Source organism: Condylura cristata, unplaced genomic scaffold (assembly GCF_000260355.1).
Source record: "Condylura cristata isolate star-nosed mole 26May11 unplaced genomic scaffold, ConCri1.0 scaffold00023, whole genome shotgun sequence".
Taxonomy (NCBI): domain Eukaryota; kingdom Metazoa; phylum Chordata; class Mammalia; order Eulipotyphla; family Talpidae; genus Condylura; species Condylura cristata.
In genome coordinates this window covers 12,740,404-12,765,411 of record NW_004567124.1, presented here as the reverse complement: position 1 = coordinate 12,765,411, position 25,008 = coordinate 12,740,404, and the positions used below count along the sequence as shown (strand labels likewise).

General features: G+C 41.7%; 1 protein-coding gene across 1 annotated transcript in view; it reads left to right on the top strand.

The window, feature by feature from the left end:
• Positions 1 to 19,212, top strand: part of AQP9 (aquaporin 9) — a 39,386-nt gene extending 20,174 nt beyond the window's left edge. The window contains exons 2-6 of the mRNA XM_004687745.1: positions 4,286 to 4,412; positions 8,902 to 9,039; positions 10,258 to 10,376; positions 14,149 to 14,366; positions 19,038 to 19,212. Coding sequence (XP_004687802.1) covers positions 4,286 to 4,412; positions 8,902 to 9,039; positions 10,258 to 10,376; positions 14,149 to 14,366; positions 19,038 to 19,212 — 777 coding nt within the window. The remainder of the gene's footprint in view (positions 1 to 4,285; positions 4,413 to 8,901; positions 9,040 to 10,257; positions 10,377 to 14,148; positions 14,367 to 19,037) is intronic.
• Positions 19,213 to 25,008: the final 5,796 nt, after the last annotated feature.

Sequence of the window (25,008 nt, the reverse complement as noted above, 5' to 3'; positions counted from 1 at the left end):
CTTGAAGGTGGATAGCTGGCTTGTGAAGGAGCAATGGAACTCAAAAACTTCCAAGGGAACCCAAGTATAGACCTGTGTATTGTTGGCTATTGGCATGAAAAGGAATCTTAGAGCTTTTTTTGTAGATAATAAAATTGATCAAACATGCCGAAAACAGCTAAGCACTAATTGTCTAGTACCTATAACACAACTGGATTTCAGAGAAAAGAGGTTAAGTTTGGTAAGAGAATATGAATGGGTGACGGGTCCCCAAAAGACTGCCCAGATAGGGAGGGCCAGGAAAATAGAGGAGATAATAGTTCTTTCTGTGTTTAAGAATGGGCTTGAAGTGATGGTTCTTAAAAGTTAGAGTGGAGACCCCTCCTATCTCCCTACTGCTCCCCTCAGCAGTCTACTTTGTCAATCCACCTGTTGTGCTTCCCACTCTGTCTCTGGCGAGACACCACTCCTGTATCTTTCACCACTCCTGTATCTCTGGCCTGTACCCCAGTTCTGTATGCATAAATAAATCGATCTTTTAAAAAAAAAGCTAGAGTGGGGAATCATGTTGGAAATTTTATCATACTACTTAGAAGATTACTCAGCTCTCTCATTTTGAAGGGGAAGAAGTTCTGAGTATACTGGACACTCAGAAGAAGGAAACCAGAGGAAGAGACCAGTTCCCCAGTGATCAGACAGTCGAATTTCAATACAATAGAATTTCCAAGATCTGCTTCTTTTGTGTTGTGAATGCAGCAGGAAGTGGCTGGCAAAGGCACATAAAGTAGGCAGTTACCTGTTGTCTCATCACTTCTCAGGTTCAAGTAAATGCATTTAAAAATGAAAAGCAATGGTATAAATTTCTACTGAAGTCTTGCAAGTGGTGATTTCTGATGAGGGTAACTGGTATCCCCACATACTCATTTTACCTCTTGTACCTTTCCTGCAGTACACAGCACTGGCTACCGACCCCCCACAAAAGAAAAGAAAAAAGTAATTTCAGCATCTAGAGTGGAAGGGGGGAGTATTAATCATAGAGAGACTTAGGCCAGGACCCTCCCGGGCCCACTGAGGCCAACTAACATCTTTGCGCCTCTCTAGACTTTGCATGGTTGCAGGCACATCAGACTGTGAAAGAGAGAAGACACTTAGTCATCTCAGCTGTTAGCAATTTTATTCCTCTTTTCAGAAGATGCTACACAAAACCCAGTTATCTTGAAAGTTGCACCCAGGACATTTAGTTAACTTTAATTTTAAAAAGAGAAAAGCACCAATGTGGTTTTAATTCTGATGGTTATGAGCAATAGGGATTCTAGAAAAAGTGACGTCAAGTCTAGGTGAACTCAGTAGGTTATGAAATGGACTCATAGAATGTTTTTGAAGAGGGGATAAGGGAACATGTTCCCTCTGCAGCTTTATTTGGCACTCCTTGTAAGGTCTGGAGCCAAGTCTGTGATTAAAGTCCGAGAGTGCCATGTGTGGGGTGCATGCACCAAGTACCTCCTGGGAATACAAGCCACCTGCTTCTCCCAACGGTCTAACAGTTAAAACTAAAGCAAGTCAACCTATCTTATAGCCAGAGGTATTAGGGAGGAAGATCATGAAATGATCGTTCAGATAATTTCTCTTCTTCCAGAGACGAATAAACCCAAAGCATCCTATCTATAGCTACATATCTATATCGATATCTATCTATCTATCTATCTATCTATCTATCTATCTATCTATCTATCTATCTATCTATCTATCTATCTGTCATCTATCTATCATCTATCTATCTATCTATCTATCTATCTATCTATCTATCTATCTATCTATCTATCTATCTATCTATCTATCTATCTAAAATATCCCTTGACTTGTACTCCTGGGAAGGACCTCCCAATGTACCTCATGTGAGCTATTAAGAATCAACTTATCCCTGTCAAAGGATTGTTTATGTGCGAATTCTCATATTTCAGTTTCAGATGGTCCTTTTCATACCTTTGTGAAGAGATACTCTCACTGGTTATTATCCTGTTGTCCTCCTGATGAGAAGCCTTTAAATTCTTAACCACTCTTTTTTGTGGTTGTTAAATTTATGTATTTTCTTACATCACTATTTATTTGTGGAGAGTATTGGATTTCTCCCCTCAGGTATAACCCCCACAGTTCTCCCACCACCACAGCTCCTGTGACCCATCATCACAGTCCCTTGTGCTCTTCCCTCCCCTGTAGACCTTTCTCTCTCCTCCTCCATTTTCTGAATCACTTTTTCTTTACAGACATTTGTTTCTAAAACCTCTCCTTACATGCCCATAACTAACACTCATTGTTTGATGCCATCTGGTTCATTGCTCTTCTTTACTTATCAAACACAAACTGGACTCAATTCTAGAAGGAAGTTGAACTGATATATAAAGAACAGTGGTCTAATGACTCAGCAGTCCAGAACATATTCCGCCAGGACCATGCTTGCTGCTTTCTAAGCCACAGCAAGAGACTGATCATTCGTTTTGTTGCTGTTCTCCTACCAAACCTGTGTGCACTGGGTCCAGTGTTCTCACTAACTACCCTCTTACCAAATGTTTCTTCCAGAATCAGATGGTTTTAACTGGTTGTTCAATAAATACGTAGACCCACTTCTTTTAAATTAGGAAATACATAGTGCCATGGTTTGAATATTTGTGTCCTATCAAAATGGATTCATTGAAAACCTAATGCTGATGGTGGTGATATTGGGATGTGTGGCCTTTGGAAGGAGATGGGGTCATGAGGGACTCATGTCATGAGATTAGTACCCTCACAAGAGACATCACAAAGAGTTGGCTTGTCCCTTCCACCACATGAGGACTGGAGAGAAGTCTGCAATAGGAAGAGGACACTCATCTGACCAGGCTGGGCCCCTAATCTTGGACTTACAGCATCCAAAACTGTGAGAAATAAATTTCTATTGTTTATAAGCTACCCAGTTTGTAGTATTTTGTAACAGCAGCCCAAGTAGAAGACATAGTTCATAAGAAGAAAAGAATATACAATGAAAAGTTTTCTTTCAATGCCTTTCTCAGTCATCTAGTTTCCTCCCACAGGGCTTAATCCCATCTCTTGTTGCTAATGTTTTCATGGAGATAGGCCATGCATAAAAAAGGAATACTTATACTATATTTTTAATACAATTGGCAGTGTGCTTTCACCTTGCACTACTTCTTTTCCTTTCAACTTAATAATACACCTTGGGGAAGCTTTTTGCTTTTGTTACACACAGATCTCCTTTCCTCATTCGATTTCATGATTGCCTGGTATTCTGCTGAGTATTGTACTATAGTATATTTATCCCAAATCTTACTGAATACTGATTCCATTCTCCAAAATAATCTATTGGCTGAATACTGTTGAAGACTGGCCACCGAATCTTTGCACTGCACATCAGTTGGCAGGGTGTTTATTGTAAATGCTTGGCACATGTAAGAAGCAGGGAGCTTGACAGCTGCTGCTCTCTAGAAAACTATGGTCTCCTCAGGGAGAAAAGACATGGAATGAGGAGTTAGTCAGTGGAGATAAGAGTGACTTGATTGTCAGTTCTGTCCTTCCACATTTTTCTTTTTTCCTTTGCTCATCAAACTCTTTATAATAACTTTATACATGGTGCATATGGCCTTTCCACTCTTGGATCTTCACAGGATTTTTGTGAGCCTGATCTAGTTTATGCAGGGAGCCTGAAGAGCAGGAATCCCAAACCTAAATACCTGAAGGGGGCAAAAAGAGAGCAGAAAGTGACCTAAGAGAGTGCAGTAAAGTGAAGTGGTGGTTGGGGGTGCACTGTGCTGTGTACAGACACTACCACTCTGCTCAGGGAAGTGATCCCTCTGGGGGTTACCAAATCCCCATTAATTGAAAGCAACTGGTGGGTAAAAAGCATGCAGGGTCTGTCCATATCATTGCTTACAACTTCATGTGAATCTACAATTCATATGAATTGTAATTTAAATTAAAAGTTTAATTTAAAATAAGAAAGCAGAATAATAAATAAAAAACTATAGAAATAATTATTTATAGAGAAAGGATCATTGTGTGAATTTATACAGTACATCATTTGTAGGCAAATCTTTAGTGCTGCACAGGCCCAACAAAAACCCGTCTGTAAGCCACATGCAGCCTTGGAACCAACATTTTGTTATCTGTGTGCGGCTGGATCATTGCAATTTCGTCTGTATGAAATAAGAGACAATCTAATCTATGAGTTTGTTTTAGAAATTCTTCTCACTACTGCGACTTTCCATTGTGACATGACCATCTCCACTTACTTTTGTGTTTCCTCCCATTCCAGGTCCTTGGGTGTGGCTCTGTGGCACAAGCCATCCTCAGTCGAGGGCATTTTGGAGGAGTTGTTACTGTCAATGTTGGATTTGCCATGGCAGTTGTAATGGCCATTTATGTGACTGGAGGTGTCTCTGGTAAGCAGTGGAATAATGGTAACTTCTATTAGCCTACCCATGCAATGTGCCAGTGCAATGCTGCATGCCTTAATTTATTTGCAGCTCAACACTCTTGCAAGCACATGTATCTGATTCTAGCTTTATAGATGACACAAGTGAAGTGTCCAGAAAATGTCAACTAGTGCAAAGTAGCATTTAGTAAGAGACAGAGACGGGAGCTAAAACTCAGAATTAACTGCTTCCTCAAGCCGCTATTGCATGTATTTTTCATCTGTCAATATGATCTTTTCTTTGTTTTAGTTCTACCCCACCCATTGAACTGATTTCCCAGACACCCAGTGGATAACCCGGTGAAGCTCACTCCAACAGAGCAAGCGCTGGGCCTTGATAGCAACTAGAGAGTCTGAATTCCCTGCAGAATAGCTACAAGTTCCAGAAGGTCTCTGTCTAATTCTGCCCAGAGTGGTAGACAGATTAGAATCCATTCTCAAGTTTCTGAGAAATGATGGTATTTAACACAGCCTGGGAACTCATGAAAGGAGTATGGAAATGATCCAGCTCCCTAAGGCGCTTGGAGTCTCTCAGCACCTGGGCTGGGTGCTCAGAAACTAAAAGGAGGAATAAGCAAGCCAGGAAGGGCTCTAGCCTGGGCAGCAAGCATGCTCTTTCTTTTCCAAGCAATACTCTAGGGTGGGTGTTGTTATCTCCACTCTGCAGAAATTAGAAAACTTAATCCTCAAAAGGGATTAAGTAAATTGCCGCCGGAAGTCCCATGGCCGATAAAGAGACAGCAAAGATTTGACCTGTATCTACATGACAGCTCCTGTCTCCTTGTTATATAATATTTTCAACAGTCTGTGATGGGAAAGGCATTACTGCCAGGGACTTTGGGTAGAATGGTCCTAACCAGAGGATCCCGCATTTAACCCAGCTGACCTGGTGAGATAAGGCTGCCCCTGGAACACTGAGGAGTAATTGTTAGGCTCCTGGGAGCCTCTTCGAGGTGGTACCTGGAATAACCCTGTGCTGGCTGGGGCACTTTCCATCTCACAGTCAGGCTCACATCCTGGGGCAGTTCAAGATACAAATTCCTGTCAGTAGGATTTGGCATGAACGGTGTTTCTGTTCACACTCTTGTCGGGCCTTTGCTCTGATCCCAGCACTGAATAACAAAAATAACCGGAGGCCATGCTTAATGTCACCTGATCCCCATGCGGGCCTTGCCACCAGATGCGCTCCCAGCTCCAGACAAGCGTGCTGGGTGCTCTGAAGCTGTGCCCCCTGCCCACACGCTCCCACTACAGCCTCACAGGTATGGTTTCTACAAATCATACCACACCAATGTGGGCACATTCTCAGCTATTTTATAGGTGGAGAACTGATTTTGGAGTATTTCAACTGAATTGAACTTCTTGAAATGTTTACTTAGAATAAGTTGGTCCCAGATCCTGCCTATATAATTAACACCCTTCGCCACCACTGCCACCCTTGTCTCTGTGTGCTGGTGTGTGTAGGGATTTGGCAGTCACTACACAGGAAGGAGGGGTAAGGGGAAGCATGAAGGACAAGAGGGAGGGAGGGATGGCATGCAGACTTCCCAGTTGGTCCTTGTGCTCAGAAGAGTGATGGCCAGAAACAATAGGACTATTTCCACTAGGGGTCATTTCTGGTTGAGTGTCAGGAGCTGACCAAATTGTTGACAGACTATGAGATCCCAAGACATAAACAGCCATGTCTGCACCTGGCTGCTATGAGGTAACATTGGGCTGGAAAGGGAGTGTATCTTCCCATCTCTGTCTGGAACCTAGTGCTGTTGGGGCTCCTTGACTGGTGGCTTTGGAGATCGGCACAGATATCACATCTGCCCACTGGTAAGGGCCACACAGACACCAGCCTTATGGAATAAAGGAGGAAGTATATGGGATGCTGGTGACTTTGTCAAGGCTGCTGCAGCTAACATGCCAGTTTGTGGGCATGTGGGAAGTTCTTGAAGATTCCAGAAATAAGCAATGTATGGTGGGCATAAACAGAAATGGGAGCCCTCTGTGTGGTCATGACTGGTGGAGTCAGCTGACATCTGACTTGGGGTATCAAAAGTCTTTCTACAGTGGGGAAGTTACCATAGCTTGCTCCTCTGTGAAGGTGCCTGTGATCTAGTCTGCCAGAACTGGGCTTACTGATACAGCGCCCCCCACAGCATTTCACTGACTGCTAGAACCGGGTAGTGGCAGCTGCTTTTAATGTAGTATTGTTATAAGCAATTGACGTTCACTGGCAAAGCAAACTAGCATTACTTAAGGACAAATAAAAGATAAAGGAGATCTCTATCACAAAAGCAGCTGCTAGGGAGTTGTCCCTAGCAGTAGTACCTGGAGTGAGCCCACCCTGCTCTTGTAAAACTACATTTAGGGTGCTGGCTGCCCACCTGAGTGCTCATTTGATCATCATGGCAACTTGGGGGCACTGCCACCAGAGGCAGCTGTCTCTAACCCCTCACCAGGTTCTTTCCACTGCACTGGTCTGCTCTGTCCTTTGAGTAATCCTGAAGGACCACTTGTGTCTGCAAGGAATCATTTTCCTTATTGCTGTGAAAAGCACCCTCCAGACACATCCCCTCTTTCCCTCTCTCTAGGTCTCTGTGGTCTGACCTATCTGAATAAAGATTTTAGCTGTTTATTTCTGCTACATTCCTATCTTTGACACCTAGTATTATGTGAAATCCAAGGTAAATTAATGGAATCTCACTTAGGGCACTTATGAGGGATTAAAAAACACAGACATACCAATGGGAAATTTGTCCATTGGAAAAGGAGATTGCTAGACAAATAACTACCTCATTGGGCTCATTGGAGAGAAAGTATTTTGATGGCAGGTAATTTCTCAAGGCTCCTTGTTCTCCCACAAGGGCCTCCTCCTGGCTGACTGAGTGGAAGTTACTCTCTGACCTGCCTTTGAAAGAAGAGAACAGGGCTGGCTTCCAGAACTTTCTACTGCCATCCTCTCCTAAGCGCTGTTTCCAGCTCCCCTAGTTAGCTGTACTCTTGCCAGTTTCCAGAATTGTGACTCTCTTGGATTAAAAAAATAAAACCCAGAATTTAGCATGTTTACAAGCCTTCATGTTTTGATATATTGCCAATTTCTTGCTCCTTTAGCCTCTGAGTAGCTGTATTACTCAATAACAGGTAGAGAAAGGACACTTTGGTTTAGTCAGCAGCCCACTTAGACTGTAGCTTCCTTCACAGGGGGAGCTCTCCGAGATGAGCTCTCCGATAGGTTCTGTGAAGGTTCAGACGGCAAAGTATCAGTCCCTTCTTCATTCTTGCATATTATTCCACAACTTGAAGGTCTGTCCACATTTCAGTACAGTCACAGTGAAAGCAACAGTGACTCTGATTTCCCTTTCTGTATAAAATGTCATCTGTGCTTTTCACATGAACATCCTTTGTCCCTAAGAGTGAGCCATGTGGTCAAAGATGATTTTTGAAATTCTTTGTTTTGTTTTTGCCCACTAAGTCACAGAAGCTTTTATAAGCCTGATGAGAAAGTCTGGAAGTTGTTTAGGCTCTAAAGTTCAGTTAACCTGGATCTGAATCCTTGTTCTACCACTTACTAACATTCTGGTCTTAAAGTAGTTACTTTACTTCTTCACCTTAGTTTCCTCACCTGTTAACTGGAGAAGTACCCATGTCATTGGTGATCCCAAGGGTCACTCGAATAGACCCCTAATGTGGCATCTTATAGAGGTGCAATAAATGTGGTTGCTGCAGCTGGGGAGATTGCAGACCTAACACAGGGCAGACCCTCTGTCTGATCTTGCAGCTAGATAAGAATCAAGGAAGCTGATCTCTCCAACCATCTTTAGTTTACTTCATTCCCAAATGTGCTACATTTCTGTGCTTTATGCAGAAGAACTGAAGAGAACTTTCCCAGACACTGTGTTCACCTTAAAAAAAAAAACTGCATCCCTTACCTTAGTGAGAGGCTTGGTCCACCAACTAAAGACTGTTTCTTTTAAGGAGATACAGCTCTTTTGAATACTGAGATTGTTTCAATATCTTCTGGAGATGGACCATGAACCATGGACCATGGACCATGTTTATAAGGGTTATGATTTAACCCTTATAAACATATTGTATGAATTTATTGACTTTTAAAAAGTATTGAACTTAATAATTTACAATTATTTCTTTGGGGTTTTGCATTATATCTAAAATCCAAAAGATGGATGGATGGATGGATGGATGGATGGATGGATGGATGGATGGATGGATGATGAGCCACTTTGTATAGCAGGTTTTAATCTGATTCCTTTCAGAAAGTTAAATATAGTATAATAAAAGTATAATAAAGATATGAGGATTATTAATCATACCAACTTACTCACACATGTGTAACCCTTTTTTCCATCTTTTATAGTTCTTTGCCTGTGAGGTCTCTAGATAAGAATTTCTTCATGATCATTCTTCCTGGTCTGCCCTCTGACATTTCTGTCTTATCTTCCTTGCAGGTGGCCACATCAACCCAGCTGTGTCTTTTGCAATGTGTCTCTTTGGGCGGATGAAGTGGTTCAAGTTGCCCTTTTATGTGGGAGCCCAGTTCTTGGGAGCATTTGCAGGGGCTGCAACCCTCTTTGGCATTTACTATGGTGAGCAGAGCCCCTGAGTCCAAGGGTTAGAGAGAGCTGGCTTAGACTGAAAAGCAGAATTGCTTGGTAGGAAGATGTGAGCTAAGCAAGAATTGGAGGCATTCTACAGTTGACAGCAAGTTCTGAGTTCTAAGGGTGAGGCCAATGTCATCATTAGGGTAAATTCATAGAGCCTCTTAATGAAAATGTTCTCAACTTAAATGGAGGTGAGAAACAGAACTTAAAGGAAGCCTACAGCAGACCCAGCCAGTGCTGTCTGCAAATAGACCAGTGACTCCTCCTCAGCGGTCTCTGACATGACGTGGAAAGGGGGCATTGGCAGGTGGTAAAGGATTTGATGAGCAAGTATTTAAAGAAGGAATCTGGAACTGTCTTTAAAGGAAGGGGCACAGCAGAGACCGCAGTCCCCTCTGCCCAACCACCACAGAAGCAATACTGGAACACAGAGCCGGTAGTTCTGTGCTGGGTCCGAAGAAGCTGTGTGATTTTAAAATGTCATCAGACTTTCTTGCCTCCTTCCTTCTCTGGAGAATGAGGGGCTTCAAATAGATGACTTCTAAGGCTCTTCAAATTAAACAATCCTAGGATTCAATGAGATCAACTATTAAAGTAGCTCCTTCTGTCCAACCTAATACAATGACTCTCAAACTGATGTCCTCTGGAACTACAATTTATGAATCAAGCCTTAGAGAGATACCTCATGAAAAGGGGCCTTCTCCCACAGAGTATCTTTCTGAGAATTAGTGTCTAAGAGAACCAAAATCAAAACCAGGCCAAAAGTCTGAGAGTCCTGGGTTTACATTAACTATGTCAGGCACTGTTACCTCCCTTGCTCCAAGGCGTCTTCACACCATGACGCTCTCAAACACTCACAACGCTCTTGGAGCTATGAGTTCTGCCTAGCGTAGGTCCAAGCTTCAATTTCATTTTTGGTCAATCTCAAAAATTCCAAGAAATCCCCCAAACAAGATTGGTTCCCAAGACCCACTGGCTAAGGGTTTGGCTCAAGTTTGGAATGAACGACCCAGGGCAGCAATGGATTTCTGTCTTTGACTCTCTGACCTAGAACTTCCCTAGACATTCTCTAAATCTAGAACACAATGCAGTAGAGAGAGATAAGTTATGAATCTGCCAAGCTTAACATGCCTGCAGTTCTTTAGCAGGCCTCACTCAGTCTTGCCCAGAGAACACTAACGTGCCAGGCTCTGTCTTCCATAGATGGACTTATGTCCTTTGCTGGTGGAAAATTGCTCATCGTGGGAGAAAATGCAACAGCACAGATTTTTGCAACATACCCAGCTCCATATCTATCTCTGGCTAATGCATTTGCAGATCAAGTAAGTGTATATTCCACAAAGGCCTGGCTTTGGTGAAAAGGCATGATCTAGTAAGAGGGATATATACAAGCCTATCAGAAAGGAAAGACTATGTCTTCAAGGTCAGGTCAGTAGGCCTAACCTACATTTTTCTGACAAATATCTGCCTTCGCTCAAGTCAATGCTGTTAATAGTATTGCTGCTTCCTCTTTGACACATATACTTGTTTCAGCCAGTTAAGAGTAGATGACTGGGTATTTCAGCCCCTGTAAGGACAATGGCATTCGCTTTGCTTTTGATGTCTCTTTTGTGCACTTGATCTAAATTCAGAGGCCACAAGAAAAGATACTTTGTCTCAATTCAAGGACTGCAAAGTGTGGTTGAGCCTGGGTTATCACAAATGCTCCCCCATTTATCCACACTCAAGGCTGCTAAAAGAGAAGCATGGAAGAAGGGGAAGAAATAGCTGAAGGCAAGATGATGGGTGTCCCCAGTGTCTGTGGGTCTGTGGGTGTCAGTTTCTAAGAGAAAGAATGACTGGTTGATTCTTCCTAGTTTTAAAGAACGAGGAATCTATTCTTGTAGAAATGACAGGGAAGGAATGACAGGGAAGGTAGACGCACTTAAACCTTATTGACTGGTAATAAGCTATGCATTTTCTGAGTCATTAAGGACCATAGAGATGCCTCAACATAGACTTTGGGGATGAATAAGAGTTACAGGATTTCCCAGGGATGCTATTTTCCATTTAATTCAGTCCTATCTGTCTTATAATGAAGAAAATGGAATTGGGTGAAAGATCTATAGAAATTTTTTATGTGATTTCAGATTTTTCCCATTGGAGGTGAAAGAAAAAATACTTGACTTTCTCTCTCAAACCTTGACATGCACTGAAAAGAGTGATGTCTCTGTCCCTTGTGATTTGCAATCACAGCCACCTCCCTGTACCTTGGCGCTGTTCTGTGACTGTGAGAATCAAGGTGGAGCCCCAGGTCATGTGCTTTCCCCCCAAAGGCAGCCTCTCGAACGGGCCCAGGAACCACTGTCTCTTCCCCCTTTGCCCTCTCCAAGTGGGCTGGACCACGGTCACACCAAGGCAGGAGTGTGGCACAGCCCTCCCAATTCTGAAGCAAGCCTGGAGACTCAGTCCATTCCTGCCTTTTCCCATGCTTTTGCCTCTGCACAAGCCACTGAAAACTTTCTAAAGACTCAGTTTAATTTTCTGATAAATGGCATTTCCTACTCTCCCCCTCCCTTTCTTCCGTTTCTTTCTTCCTCCAGTATTGTTCTTCCAGTGGACTTTTATACAATTTTACATTTCCCAATTCTTAGCCTCAAGATTTCACCAAATATTTTGGTCACAAGGAAACTGTTTCTAGAATTTTCTGCTAGTTAGTGGGGGGTGGGGAGGGGGTCCAACCTCACTGAGAATTGGCCATGTCTGCCTGGTGTTTATCTGTATTTGTCATCTTATATGCTTTCTTTACTGTTCCCTATCTAAAAGTGAGTTGCCAGTTTCTCTAAGGACCCACGGTTTTAAACCTGTTACTATATATACCTAAGAAGACAAATATTAGGAAACTCTGGTGTTCCAATCCTGAGCTGTTCTTGAATATTCTGTATTCCTTAGGCTTTCAGGGGAGGTCAGCAAAGTATCAATTATCAGTCAGTGGGAATCCAACAGAACTCTTGGCCACCAGGGTCATATTTCGGGGTCACCTCCTCTTGAGATCGCAAAACTATTTAGCTGTAAATAAAGTTCAGCTTGGTCTGTAGTTCAATTAATAAATATTCATTCAGCTGATAAATATTTATGAACACTTATGAATTGAACCAGGTACAGATCCAGGCTGTTCCTTCTCCCTGGAGTTCAGGCGCTGCTGTGCAGTCTCACATATCACTCTTTTGCAGAGCCATCAGGGCTGTGGCAGAAGTCAGTCAGTATGCTATAAAAGGTCAGAGGGGGAAAGTTCTGTGTGGGAGAGTCAGGAAAGGGTTTCTAGAGAAGAGCACTTCTCTAGGAAAGGCCTATCTCTTTGGATACAGATTCTTTCAGTCATATGATGTTGGGAAGCAGATGAAATGATGCAGAGCTTAAACTCTAAAATCAGTTGCCATGTTCTCAGACTGACTCTTCTGTTTATGAGCAGGGTGCCCTGGGGCAAGTTCCTTCACCTCTTTTAACCCAAGCTTTATCTTTTGTAAACTGAGAATAATAATGGGGTTTACCTCACAGGTTATTATGAAATTCTAATGAGATAAGGTATATGAAGTAACGGATGTATAATAAATATTCAGTAAATGTTAGCTAGCATTTAGCTGTTAAAGTAAAACAATAGTTTAGAAAGTTCAGAAAATAGAAAGTGGGACAAACAGCAGTCATAACCCACCACTTCAGGTACCTATAGTGTATTCTCTTACACATTTTATGTGAGTTTTTCCATATAAAATTTACTACACATCTTATTTTCTATGTTTTACATAATAGAGATAGCATACGCACTTTACAATGTTACTACATAGCTTTAATATTCATTATTTTTATTTTTATATATAGTATTTTTTAAAAAGATTTATTTATTTATGTACACAGAACTGGGGTACAAGTCAGAGGTACAGGGGCGGTGAGAGGATTCACCAGAGACAGAGTGGGGAGCAGAACAGGCTGACTGACGAAGCACACTGCTGAGGGGAGCAGCCGGCTGGTCAGGAGAGGTCTGCTATGCCATGTGGGTCACCTCTAGGGTGGGGGTCGAACTCATGCGGAAGTGACTTTAGTTCTTAGTGCTGTGCATTAACCCGCTGTGCCACAAAAGGTGCCCTATATATAGTTCTTTAATGAAATGCCTTGCTAATTTATTTTCTGTCAGTTGAGATTTTTCTCCCCTCAAGTGTTGTCACCATAGTTCCCCACCATCAGAACACCCATAATCCTCCACCACAGTCCATTGTACTCTTCCTTATTATTTTTAATGGTTATAAAATAGACTATACAATAGAAACTGTACGATTAGCTATTTCCTAATCATACTTCCTAATTGATGTACTGTCCCTACTGATGTACTTCTACTTGTCAAGTACTATAACCAATGCTTCAGTGAATATATTTGTTTTATGATTAGTCTGTATTTTAGATTACTTTCACAATTTGGAGCTCAGATACCCAACTGGTTCAAATGATATAGAGATTTTTTTAAGTGTATAGCTAAGTTATTATAGACATTACTATATACACATAAATACTGCTGACTTTCCTTTAAAAGATATAGTTTAGTTCTACCAGTAAAGCCTGCAAGAACAAATATGATTTCCCTACATTCGGTGTTTGCATTTTTTCATTACAAGTCACTTGACTCCAGTGTTTTGCTTCTTCATCCTATTTTTGTTTAGAACTTTCTGCGCGTTTCCATTTCAACAATTAAGCGATTGCTGTCTCACATTGTTTTGTCTCGCCAATTTGAACAGGCCTCTTCGCTTGCTTTTCTGCCTGCAGCTTGTCTTTCTGTCTCGCTGTGCAGTGATGTGTAGCAAAGATAACTGTCTTTAGAGGGGAGGTCTCCAGGTCCACACCTAACCGCCAAGACGCAGTGTGTCACCTCGGCCAGGTTTCTACTCTGTAAATGAGAGTGTATCAGAGCTCAAAGTCCAGTTTTGCGTGATAATAGCACTCGGCCCATAGTGCTCACTCAGGCATCAGTTACTAGTAGGAGTGTTCTAACAAAAAGGGGTGAATGTTGAAGTGTATGAGTGGAGCGAATACAAGCTAAACCCCTTGCATTTTCTCCCTCCCCAGGTAGTGTCCACCATGTTCCTCCTCATGATTGTCTTTGCCATTTTTGACTCCAGAAACTTGGGAGTCCCCAAAGGCCTCGAACCTGTTGTCATCGGCCTCCTGATTGTTGTCATTTCTTCCTCCCTGGGGCTGAACAGTGGCTGTGCCATGAACCCAGCTCGAGACCTGAGTCCCAGACTTTTCACTGCTTTGGCAGGATGGGGTTTTGGGGTCTTCACGTAAGTAACATGGAAGGGAGGTGAGGGGGTGTTTTTGAGGGGAGAGCTGTGCTTTGACTTGGAAATTCAAAAGAGTTCAGATGGGAGGGTGGAAGTTAAGTGCATACTCTGGTACTCTGATAAGTATAGAAGGTTTCACTAGTGATGTTTGATATGGGGTTGGGAGGGAGGAGGGAAAGTAGAGAGAAGTAGAGAAAGAAAGGAACCAAGTGAATTTAAAACAAATAGGTCTGCTCCATTTACATGTACAAATCTAGAGAGAGATGTGTAGATATGGTTTGAGGTAAATATTTTGGTTGAATATCTCCTCTACAGATTCACTTTGTGACAGTGTTAGGGCTAGACTTTACATCCTCTGATACTACTACAAGGCTCTGTCTGGTGAGCCACACTAGCTATGTCATTCACTCATGCCCTTTATTGTAAATTCTCTCTGTTGTGGTCACTGTACTAAGCAAGGCAGTTTCAAAATCAGCCAAGATTCTAGCCTTGAGCAATGATATAAGCATGCTGGCAACCCCTAAAACAAAGTGCTGAAAGAACACTTTGGAAGTGACTAACACTGCCTTGGGGAAGCTGAGAAAGGCATCTCAGAATAAGTGAGAGCTGAGTTGGGTCTTGATGAGTAAGTCATTTCTGGCAGAACAGACATAAAGGAGAACCTGTGCCGAGGGAAAAGCCAGATCCCCTGTGTTCTGCCTCAGCAGATGCTGAGGAAAGAGGCCAAGCTGTTGGTTTCAACCTCCCGCTACAAAGTCTGCCCATTAATTCCTCTCCACTTCTCCCCACAAAGGCAAATGACCTGCCCTGTCTACTCACCACATCTCTGTGTGAGAAAAGCAACTCACTTTGGCTCATCAGGAAATAGCAAAAAGAAAAGTGGGGACAATGTGTGAGCAAGTTTTAGTTTAATATCTGCTCTGAGAATAAAAAAGACTTAAGAGTTCTTACGGCTGCCTGTATATATAGTCATATGCCTGTGTGGACTTTAAGTGAGTTAAGTAGTTTCACCCATAAAAAAAAACTTTTTAAATAACTGATAGCATTCAGATCTCTACTGCAGATGGCATTGAGGGCCACTAGAGCGGAAGCATCATGAAAACAGGGCCCTTAACAGCTTTTTCACTACTGTATCCACAGAGAGTAATAAAGGGCCTGCACATGAAAAGTCTCAATAAAAGTTGTTAAATCAAAGAATGCTATGGCCTAGACATGTCCTAGGAGTTGAGGGACACACATAATCAAGCAACATTCCCTGTCTTTAAGAAACTAACAACACAATGAATCTTCTAGAGCAGTGATTCTCAACCAGGGGCAATTCTGTTCCCAGGGACACTTGGCAGTGCTGGCAGACGTCTTTAACTGGGGAGGGTGGAAGCAGAGGTTATTACTTGGTATGTAGTGGGTAGAGGCCAGAATACTGCTAGGCATCCTGTAGTGCTCAGGATAGCTTCCCACAACAAAGAGCTATTTAGCCACATTTACTAAAATTGCCACAATTGAGGAACTCTGTTCTAGAACGATCACTGCTAGAACATGAAAATGTTGGGGAAAATGTCCTCAACTGGGAAAGATCCTTTGTATTTTTCCAATGAAGGATCAAAAACATATGTCCTAAAGAGCTCCTTAGTCCAAGAGCCCAGAATTAGCTAGTGAGTTTCCTTTAACCCCATCTTCCTTCATTTTGCTCTAGGAGACCACCCTCCTGCCACCAAGTCACCTCTATTACCTTGGCGGAGACCCCTAGCACAAAGATGCCCCCAAAGGGTTTTGACCTTCCTTTAATCCCATTGGGGACTCACTCCAGGTTCTAAGAGTAGTGATGGTTCTAAAATAGGTAGATCTCTTGCCTGGGAGCCAAGATATATTATCTCCTTGCTTTGTTAAGTTTGTGTTGACACATCTGTAGGAGAATGTTGGACTCGCTAAATGTCAAACTCTGATCCTTATTAGCATCAGGTCATTGGCCTTCATGTATTCACTTATTCATCTGGCTGCCACAGGTCTGTATTCAAAGCCCTGTGCTAAAGATAAGGCCCTGTGGCTGCCCCTCATTATTTTATTTATCTTCTATTTTAAGGGGCTAACATAAGCTCTTAGAGAAGGGGAAAACTGTTAGGTGCTGGGAAAGAGATTTAGCTAATTAACTCCAGGAGTTGAGAGATAATATGAAGCTCTGATTTCTAAAATTATGGGAGTGGACATGGAGATATTTTGTAGTATTTGGAGAGGCTTAACCAGAGGGTGAAGAGGCTATCTCAGGCAGAGAAGGTCCTAAATGTAAAGTCAAAATGTTTCGATAAATGATCTAGTCTAGGTGGGAGGATGCATTAAAGAAGGCCAAAAAAGGGGAATTGTTGTTAGATCATCCAAGAATGAAAATTTCAGATTTTTGCTGGCCCCTATTCTGTAGATTATAGGCAGCAGCAGTAGATTTAGGGCATAAGCTTGACATGATTGCAATTTCAGTTTAGCTAAATTAATCTGGCATGATCATGCAAGATGAATTTTTAAAAGTAGAGCAGTAGAAAAAGCCAGGTAGGAAAAAGCCAGGTTGGTTGGTAGTCCTTACCCAAAAGTTCCCAAGAAAATTTCTCAGTGATCACAGGGCTCCAAAGTATCTCTATAGTAGCTTATTCTTTTGGGGTTCTGTATCCAAGGTAAGACTCAATAAATGGCCTAGCTTGGACCCAAGGGCCCACTTATTCCCAGCTTCTCACTTCTCCCTGAATGGCATGTAGTATGGTGAACAGGAAACAGGAGGCCATGTAGTATGGTGAACAGGAAACAGGAGGCCATGTAGTATGGTGAACAGGAAACAGGAGGCCAGTGGAGGGTACAACAAGGGGCGCATCAGCAAGCCTGACTATCATTTTCCTTCAAGTAGTAGGTTTCCCTCTGAGTTCTGTTCTCTAATTCACATTGAGCTGTTAGTGACTTAAAGGATGAGGTCTCAGGTATATTGGTTTTAAAAATAGTTTATCTGAAAGAACACATCCTTAGTGACAGTATGTTAGACAATAAACAGACATTTTTCTGGCATCCCCAAATCATTACATACAAATGATACCATGTGTGAGTAAGATGGGCCAGGCAAGCAACCACATCTGAGCTCCTTCATATATGACGTGTGACCCTGGTACATTCTGACTGGCAGAAGAAAGAGGGGCCAGCCAGTGAAAGGAGTACATGTTTGTTGACGGAGATCTTAGACCCTAATCTGTTAGATGATGGTGAGAGATTCATTGTAATAAAGTGACAGAAGATCGGATATGATAGACCAAATAAGGCAGCTCAGACTTACATCCTGTGCTTACCAGAAGAGAGCCTCCTAGTTCTTAAAGCCCATGTGCTTCTCATAGAAAAGTCCATCTGGATTTGGGGGTGTGGGAAAGGGAGCTGGAGCACAGCAGAGCAGGGTCCCTCTCTCCCACGCAGTAAGAGTGACATCTGGTGGCTGCTCTGCTCTGTCCCAATGCTCTTCCCTCCAGTTGTCCTGGTCTGACTTGATATTGGAGTGTGCTGGGATGATCCCAGTGGGAAGACCCCTGTGCAGATGGAGAAACAAAGGAAGTCTGGTCCTAAGACCTTCTAGAGAGTCCTGAGATTAGAACTGTCTCTCAAAAACTCTCATCCAGGACTCTAGTTTTCTGCTTATGCCCTCTATTATCTTCTTTAATCAAAACTTGATACAAACATAAGGTCATGTGGAACACACTAGTTATATAGTTACATAAGTTATTAAGCATAACAAAAAGAGAACAGCTGTGACCCTTCCCCAAACTAGACCCTTGTAATATCCTCACACACATCTGCCATTTCTCTTGTTTCTGTCTCCTTGCGTTATCCTGAATTTTTGTGTTTATCATCCCCCTGCTTTTAAAAGGCTGTATCTCAAATATGTGCACCCTTAAATAATATAGTGTATAGTATTGCTTGCCTCTGTGCTTTATGGTCCTTTATGGAACTATTTAAATGGATTTCAAGAGATGGTGACAATACACAAAAACACCTGCTAAATCACAGAACTCTACCTTTACTATACTGTGCTAACACTAAGGATTTCTAGAAGGAAGAGAGGATCGTGGCACCAACATCTTATCAAGAAGTAATTTTAAGTTGTCACCTCAAAAAAATAAGCAGTGAATTTAGTTATGTTTAGTAGGTAACTGATACATCCACTTTTGATTTTTTAAAATTCTTTTTAAAAAAGACAAGCACAAGTCAGGAATAGTCCCTGGGGTGAGGGAAAGAGGATATGGTTCACAGATTAATGAGATTCAGGAAGCTTTCTACCTCTCCTTTCCATTCTTGGTCCCCAGATTCATTATTTCAGGTTGGGGGAAGGGCAGATCAGGAATAATTGACTTGACTTTTCCTCAATGCCTTCAATTTTGACATGGGGTCAGGGACTCTATTTTCTTAAAGGATGACGAATAGGACATACTCTCACACATACTAATGGGACAATGGAATAATGGTCTGAAATCGGGTCGACTTGAAAATCTGAGATGATGGTTACCAAACTACAGTGGGCACCCTTATACTGATGGGTGCTAAGTTATAAGGGAACTAGAAGCACAAGGAAGACAAGATGATTAGTGAATAACTAGGCAGTAATGCTAGGGAGAAGGCTGAGAAGTGTGTTACTAATTTCTTGCTTTATTTTAGAGCTGGAAATAACTTCTGGTGGATTCCTGTAGTGGGCCCTTTGGTCGGTGCTGTCATCGGGGGCCTCATCTATGTTCTTGTCATTGAAATGCACCATTCAGGTCCGGATCCAGTCTTTGAGGCAGAACAATTTGAAGACAAACCAGATAAATATGAACTTAGTGTGGTAATGTAGTAGCAGATTCAACTCTAGGTTTGCAACTGGCAGAGCTGGTGTTTTCTTCAGAAAAGATGGCATCAGGTGTCCGTGTTTTCATAAGATTTGGGTGGAAGCCACTCAGTTCTCTTTGCTAGCCATGTGGGACCTTATCTGGAAAAGCATCTGAGTGAAGGTGTGAAAACACTGACCTTTTTCTTTACCCAGTTTTTCTCCAGAATAGCACTGACTGTGCCCCAAAATAGCTTTTCCTGTCTATTTAATCCTTTGATCGAAATCTTTATTATTGGGTTAATACTAATAAGTTGAAACCTTGGCCATGAACTTACTTGGGTGGTCTCAGCTGCATTGTCCTTATAAAGCAATGTCACCAAAAGTCATGTTTTTAGTATCCACAAACATTATGTTGTATACCAATCAAAACTAGATTGAAAGACAAAACAGTGTTTTCAGTTAATTTATCTCTGAGTTAGGGAGCTGTTGGGCTCTCTGGTAATTCTGTGCCCTGCGTTTGTACAAATGCTGATAGTCTCTAAATCCAGTGATGCAGGAACCGTAGAAGGCAGCTGGAGGGCACAGAAAAAGGATATTGTGGCATTTATAAACCTCGGGAGACAAGATAAATTTGGGAAACCAAATGGAAATGTTTTAATGGAAACCATTTATCAGATTAATCTCTTGCTCTTTGCATGTTAGAGGGTAGCAATTAATTTCCTGGTCTTTAGTATATAATAACCTAAAATACGATGTCACCTCAAGTCATGAAAAATACATTACTCTGTACTTTTAGCTCAAATATGTTTTCCTAATTGCCCACTTGAGGATTGACATTTGACAAGTTAAGTCAATGACTGAGCTCATCCATCATAAAATGCATGCCCTAGAAGCCAAAACCCAAAACCACTGGATACTGGCTGAGTAGAATTTCTGGATAGAAGTCCCTGGAAAGATTTCTAATTCACAAAGTGCTTTCAAGCATATTATCTAACTTAATCCTTATAGTGACTTTTAGATATGAAAACAAATCTCAGGGAAGTTAAATGAGCTACCTGATGTCAAATAGGAAGTTTAATAACGTCTAATCATCTTCTACCTGGAGGAAGATCAATAACGGATAGAAAACCTTGCCCAGTCTTTCCTGGCTAGACAGAAGAAATGGGATTGGAAGCTGCAAGAACATAAACAGATTATGGACATAATTCTCCTGGATCCTGAGCTACAACAACTACCTTCCTTGTTTAGATTTTATCACTACTATTACTGAAGTACTAACAAAGAAAAGAGGTGGCAATTTGGACATATTTTTCACTATCAGAAACATTATCAAAAGGCCTCCTTCTTAGCCCATCCGTGGTCTTGTTAAGTCTTCATATCTTCCTCCCCAGCCACTCCCAAACTACATTCAAACTACATCTTGCTCAAGTTCTTCCCTGTGAAGTTCTCTAATATTTGTCACTTTGGTCAAAAGCATCTCTGTGATGCCTGTAAGAAATTGTTCTCCATGAAGTGATAAACTTCAGTCAAACCACTAAAAAGTTTTCCATTCCCAGGAGCATCCAATTTCCCAGTTATTTTGTGATGAGAACAACAAAAAGCCATTGTGAACTGTCTTCAGTAACTTGTGTTCAATAATCGATCCACACAAGGAATTTTTTTCTTGCTCTGAAACTACCTACATATTTCCTTTTTGAAATAAAATTGGAGTTTTTTGGAGTTTTTATAAGTACTGAGGCTACTAAGAACATACAGTGCAGAGGTTGTCCATCCTGTATACAAATAAAATCTGGGAAATTTCCAAACAACAAATGTCCGCTGGTCTTTGCTGTATAGCTGAGTGATTGTGATGTGCAGCCTTGGTTAAGAGAACTGTCTTGGTTAAATTATGTGAGTGTAAGGTCTTCTAAGAACCATTTTTTGTGGTGATCAGGACATTTTTGAGGGCTTCTGATTCAGGATTCACAGAGATCAGAGTGCAGTGGTTCTTAATAGAAAATGGTTTTATTCCTTTCCACTCCCACCCACCACTTCTTCCAGGGGCTGTGGGGTGATAGTTTTTTGTTTTGTTTTGTTTTAGTTGCTGGACAACTGGGGAGGGGTGTTGCTAAATATCCTACAATACTCAAAATGCCCCACCCCAACAAAAAAAGTTATTCAGCACCAAAAGCCAATAGTACAGGAAGTTGACAGGTCCAGAATTCAAGTGAAAAAAGCAAGATGTCGAAATCCTGTGCCATGACTCAAATTCTCCCAAAAATATGCAAGACAAGCCAGGCACAGCCCCTGGGGGGTGGAGGGAAGATTCAAGTCTGGGGCAGGCCCAACGGGCAGAGGGAAGATCCAGGTTAGGAGTGGCCTAAGGGTAGAGGGAGGATTCAAGTCTGGAAGAGCCCTTGGTGGTGGGAGCAGTATTATAAGTATTACAGGAAGGGGCAGCCCGAGTTTTTGTGTTGGATTTGGAATCAGTGAGCCAGGAAGGTGCTCATTTCATACTACTTAGTGATGATAAATGGCTAAGAATATGAAGTGGAAGTGTACCTTTATGAAAATCAACCCCAGGAAGGTTTTTTAAAGTGGAGGAAAGTCTTCTTGTAATTGGGCTCACACTCAAAGCCTCCCCTCCCCCCAGTTGCTGAAGGGTTTGGCTGTTTCAGGATCTTATCCTAGAGAATGTCAATAAGGTTGAATGTTCCCCATCAGAAGCAACCAGAGCCAAGTACCCTATTTGTTAATAGAGCCTTTAGGAGTTAGAATTGTGCACCCCTTTGCCTCTCTTCCTTGTCAGTCACAAAACCTAATGGGAACCTTTTACTTTAATGCCAAAAATATAGTTTCTTTATAATTCTTCAACTAATGGAGATCTCAGAGCATGCCAAATGTTGTAGGACTTGTCTAACCAATAAGAGTGAGGTGAACAGGATAAATGGAGTAAGTATGTCACATTTTTTGTTCATTGTATCATTATATCAAAATACAAATCTTATTGTTCCCTTTAAGTACATCACACACAAACACATAAATACATTTGTCTTATTTAAAAGTACATCAGTGCTCAAAAATACCATCTTGGAAAAAGATTACCACATTCAGTTACAGAAAATGGTTTACAAGTTTTATTTAGTCTCAGAAGATATTCTTCAAGTAAAACCTAATATGGTTCCCATAAGTCAACCAGAGCTGCTATTGAATGGTGGGGTAAAGGGGCCAGAGTTTCAACCTGCTTGTACTACTATCACCAAGTCACCCACTGAGTGTTCACTGAGGAGCACAAATGTGTGTGCATGAGTGTGTGTGTCTGGAGTGGGGGGCGGGTCCTCAGAACAGCTTCACAATCTGAAAAGCACTCAACCTGTTGTTGGATGTTGCAGAGACGTTTCAAGGATAGGACCTACCAAAAAACTTATTAGTTCAATCTTGAGTAATTTTCTGAAGATTTCTTAATAAATGAATTAGATTAAACAGAATTACTCAAACCAGCCAAACATCACCCACCAAGAGATGCTGTGTATCATTTCTCAGACTTGGAATTTCATTTCTCTGAGATAACATGTCTACTAACCACAGGACATGGAGAAAGTAATCTTTTCTCTCGGTGCTAGAAATACAGTAGCTCTTATGTAAGAAAAGTGTCTCTGTTTTAGTGAAAAGAGGGCCCTGTGTCAACGGAATGTGAATAAATGAATTCGTTAAGAGAATCCATGGAACTATGCATGGACAGAGATACTACCCAAACACAGTTTGACTCTACCGCCCTTCAGGACTACATTATATCTTTCATGGGCTTTCGGTATTTTATATTTGTAGGTCCCGTCCTTGAAAGAATTTTTTTATAAATTATTTTTTATGACTGTACTGGTAGCAATCTAGTTTATTTATTTAAGAAAAATGTTAAAACATTTTTGTGGGCTCCTGAAAGTATTGTCTGTGATGAATAAACAGGCCCTGCCTCCCCACTTCCTCCCTGTGCTCAGTGTCCTCGCCTCCCCTCTCTTTGGCCTTCATCTTACGCAGACTAGAAGCCCAGTGGCCTTCAAGATATAACACACACTGCCTTCTCTGTCCTTAGTGCTGTTGTTCTTGTCTGTCCTTGAGTCTGGCCACCTGGGTCTGATCCTTGAACACACCCAGCAAGTCCTACCTTATAGTACCTTTACACTTGATTTTTCTCTTGCCTGAAATTCCCAACCCTACCACCCTTAGTTACCCTGCTCATATGCCACCCTCTTAGTCAGGTCTCTCTAACAAACCTGTCCCATGCTGTCTTCTTTCAAAATTATTTCTCCCCTTGCCCCCCTCCCCCCCCCCCCAGCATTTACCACAACATCTGAAATACACAGAGCATTTGTTTAGCATGATGGGTTTCGTCTGTCTCCCTGCACTGGAAAAGAAGTGTCACATTAGCAGGACTTTTGCTTTTTTTACTATGGCTGCCCCAGAGTGGCTCAATAAATACTTGTTGAATGAATGAAAGAATGAGTTATCAAATCAGACTCCAGCTTCAAATCCAGGCTCAGGATTTTACTTACTCTGAGAGTAGCCAAGTTGCTTGCTTCAGTTTATTCATCTGTTAAGTGGAATCACTAACAGATCATCAACATAAAGCACCTAGAAAATTCCAAGTGCATATTAAGTATTTGGTATACTTGAGCCATTACTGCTCTGCAGCTGCTGCTGTTGTTACTAGTGTCATTAAAATGGATTCTAGCTTTAAAATATGGAGTAAGGTAAGGCCCTCCCTGGTGGCGTAGCAGGTTAAAGCACAGCACTAAGAAGCTAAAGCCACTTCAACGGGAGTTCGATCCCCAGCCCAGAGGTGATCCACGGGTGCAGCAGACCTCTCCTGGCCCACCCACTGCTCTCCTCAGCAGTATACTTCATCCCGGCCTGTTCTGCTCCCCACTCTGTCTCTGGCGAATCCTGTCACCACCCCTGCACCTCTGGCCTGTACCCCAGTTCTGTATGTATAAATAAACAAATGTTTTTAAAAAATATGGAGTAAGGGATCCAAATCTGATTATAAGCTTTCCTCATATTTTCCATCATTTAATATTAGTCAGATCTCACATGTATCTTTCACGCACCTAAGGAGTTAATTTTACTTTTAAATCTTTAACAGGAGTCTGTAGGAGTATCTTAAAAGTTTTACTTTAGCAAAATGTGCATTCCAGCTCACTTCAACTATTGCCAATATGTGGCCAATATTGTTTCATCTCTACCCCTCTTTCCTTCTCATTGCTCCTCTGGGATTATTTTTTGAAACAAATCCCAGACATGGCATTTTATCCATGAAAATTTAATATGTGTCTCTAAAAGTTCAGGATTATTTTTTGAGCACCACCAAGATACCATTATCACACATAAAAATAACAAAATTTCCTAATATCATCAAATATCCAGTTCACAGTTTGTATTTCCAATGTGACTGCCCTTTGATTCTGGGTCATGACAATATAGTATCTAAAAACAAATGACACACGCTGTATCTAATCTCTCAGGAGAATGTCTGAGTCTTATGGCAATCATTCACTGCAGTTCTGTACCTTTGTATTGCAAGTACAAATTTTTGATAAGAGTTTACATCAAAAAATATATTTGCCTACTCTTACTAAAACTAGCAACTACTAGTAGTAAAGCTATTTTTTGGCATTGAAGAAGTTGAATTTTCTTGAAGTTGAGCTGTGAGAAAGATCTTTAGTAACTAATGTTCTATCAAAAATACATAGTCTCCTGGCCCTCCCTGGTGGCACAGCGGGTTAAAGCACAGCACTGAGAATCTAAAGCCGCTTCCGCATGAGTTCGATTCCCACCTGCCCTGGA